This window comes from Alligator sinensis, unplaced genomic scaffold, assembly GCF_000455745.1.
Source record: "Alligator sinensis unplaced genomic scaffold, ASM45574v1 scaffold277_1, whole genome shotgun sequence".
Lineage (NCBI taxonomy): Eukaryota > Metazoa > Chordata > Crocodylia > Alligatoridae > Alligator > Alligator sinensis.
In genome coordinates, this window is record NW_005841899.1 from 2,340,250 (window position 1) to 2,343,101 (window position 2,852).

A 2,852-nucleotide genomic window follows, 5' to 3' on the forward strand; every position below is an offset into this window, starting at 1 on the left:
CACCAGGAATGGCCTCAACATCAAGAGCAAACAAGGACAGAACAAGTGTATTCTCAAAAACAGGAGACCACGTTGCCTGCTAGTCAGTACAATATGACATTCCAACCGGGAACTTCTGTACCGCTGCATTCTGGGTTACATCACAGACCTGACAAACTTGCTGAGCATTCTGCTGTTAAACCAGAATATTCTCACAAGTCAGGAAACAAACACCATGGACAGGTTGCTGCTCCAGTAATAATACCTCAGAAAATGTCTTTGGATAAGTACAGAGAGAAACGTAAACTAGAAACACTCGAATTAGATGTAAGGGAACATTTTGTAGCTAACCCAGTAGAACAACAACATAAAAAGCACATACAACCACAAGCAGGTAGTAGCAGTTCTGTAACTTCTCCTATTAAGATGAAAATTCCTATTGCAAATGCAGAGAAGCCTGAAAAACATGTACCTGATAAAAAAGAAAAGGGTGGATCTCTCAAACTACGGATACCAATCCCACCCACAGAAAAAAGTTCCAGTAAAGAAGAGCTGAAAATGAAAATTAAAGTTGCTTCCTCAGAAAGGCATAGCTCATCAGATGAGGGCAGTGGAAAAAGCAAGCACTCAAGTCCGCATGTTGGCAAAGATCATAAAGAAAAGCACAAAGATCATTCTAACCGTCACCATGGTAGCAGTCACAAGCATTCCCATTCACATAGTGGTGGCAGTAGTAGTGGCGGTAGTAAACATAGCACTGATGGAGTAACACCAACTGTTTTGAAGAGTCCTGTTGGCCTGAGTAGCGATGGTAGTTCCTCTAGTTCCGGCTCTTCAAGAAAGAAGTTGCACAGCAATGATGCTTCTCACAACCACCACTCCAAAATGAGCAAAAGTTCCAAAAGTTCAGGTAGTTCATCTAGTTCTTCCTCTGTTAAGCAGTATGTATCCTCTCACAACTCTGTTTTTAACCTTCCCTTACCCCCTCCTCCCCCTGTCACATACCAGGTGGGCTACGGACATCTCAGCACCCTCGTGAAACTGGACAAGAAGCCAGTGGAGAATGGTCCTGATGCCAATCACGAATACAGTACAAACAGCCAGCATATGGACTACAAAGATACATTCGACATGCTGGATTCGCTGTTAAGTGCCCAAGGAATGAACATGTAATGAATTGTTAGGTCATTTTTCCTTTACTTTTTTAATTTAAGAATTGTTAGAATGGAAAACTTCCTAATCTAGCAGTGGCAACATGAGCTGTTGCTGCCATGGTTTCAGTATATGTAAGTGCTGCTTTATCCTTCACTCTGAAAAGAAGAGGTATAGTAAACAAGTCTTTATCTCCACATACAATAGTGTTATAAGTACTGTAATAGCATGGAAGGTGCAAAAATCTCAGTATTTCTACAACTGCAGCTAAGAACAGTAGAATGAACGTCTGCTTCTAGGTGTATAGAATGCCTCAAGCATTGATTATTTATAATTTCAAATACTGCAGCCACAATTTTTTTGTTGCTTAGCTTTTGAATGAGTGTAATTGTTTTCTTGTGTATTTATACTGTATGTATGATTTGCATGTTTCAAAGACAAAGGGATTAAACAGTGTACTGACAACTGTTTACAAGAAAGTGGAGAAAAATGTACATACATTTTTGTATGTTTAGATATACCATTAATACTCAGGATTGGAGCTGCTTGTAAGTATAACAAAATATACATAACTTTATTTTATCTTGTGTCAGAGTCCATCAGTAATCTAAACAAAGGTGGTGCTTTGTCAGGTTTGTCTTAAAACTGTAGGCCTTATTTGAAGCCGCTTAAAAGGGACACTTCACTAGAGTGAGTATCCAGTATGGTGTATGGTCATCCACACAAACGGCATCACCCGTGAGGCAATAGTGGGAGTTTAGGCCTCAGTTTGCTGATTTATGACCTGATTTGATCACTGAAATGTCCCTAGTTTTCTGAAGGAAAAAGGAATAAAAATAAAGTTTACATAATCTTTTGATGTGAAGTGCATTTAAATGTTTATTGGCTTGATGCAGTAACATAGACACAGAGCTGTTACTTAATAATGGTTATGTAGATTCACGTGATTCTGAACTGAAGTTCTTTAAAAAAAAAAAAAAAAAAAAAAACCTTGCATAATGGGGGAAAAGTAGTTTTATTTTGTTTTGTTTTTTTTAACTTGAGCAACGTGAGTTATTTTAATAGTAAACAGGGATCATTGTTTTCATTACCATTTCAGAATAACATCCATGTCTGAATTCCAAAAAATGTATTTGTGTGTGATGCCATATTTCTTTTACAGGTGAATGCAGCCTTCACAATAAATAAGAGTAAAATTATCGATACCCCAACTTTCCTTTTATATCCCAACAATAAAATAGTTCTCACGGATTCTATGTGCATTGTCCTTGTCATTAGTTACAAAAATTGGCAGTTACTCTTTTTTTTTTTCTAGCTCTGAAAAATCACTCTTCAGTTAAACCACTAGCACCCATGCTGTCTGTCTGCAAGTGTCATAATGTTATGGCTTGTGTACTGTTTGTACAGTGTCCTGCCTTTATGGAAGAAATGACAGGCTTGAATGTTTTATACAGTAGATTGTTTTCATTTCATTTTTTTTTTTTTGTTGGAAGTCAATACTACAGTTCGTTTACCAGTTGATAGTGAACAAATGTTTGAGTATTGTTCATGAGCTATAAAGTACCTCACCAAAAATCCAATATATGGTAGCAGCAGCCAGTTCCTAGTGACTATTTTAATTTTTCAAAATGTATATGAAATGAAGTAAACTTTTGCTAAGCCTCCTGTATGCATGGTTTGTGTGGTGTAATTGGCTGTAAGCATTTCAGAACTGAAGTCTG

The 2,852-nt window shown here is 37.3% G+C and overlaps 1 protein-coding gene across 1 annotated transcript in view; it reads left to right on the forward strand.

The window, feature by feature from the left end:
- CCNT2 (cyclin T2) overlaps positions 1-2,330 on the forward strand; it is a 30,631-nt gene extending 28,301 nt beyond the window's left edge. The window contains 1 exon segment of the mRNA XM_025197565.1: positions 1-2,330. This exon segment is cut by the window's left edge and continues 30 nt beyond it. Coding sequence (XP_025053350.1) covers positions 1-1,152 — 1,152 coding nt within the window. The 3' untranslated portion in view covers positions 1,153-2,330.
- Positions 2,331-2,852: the final 522 nt, after the last annotated feature.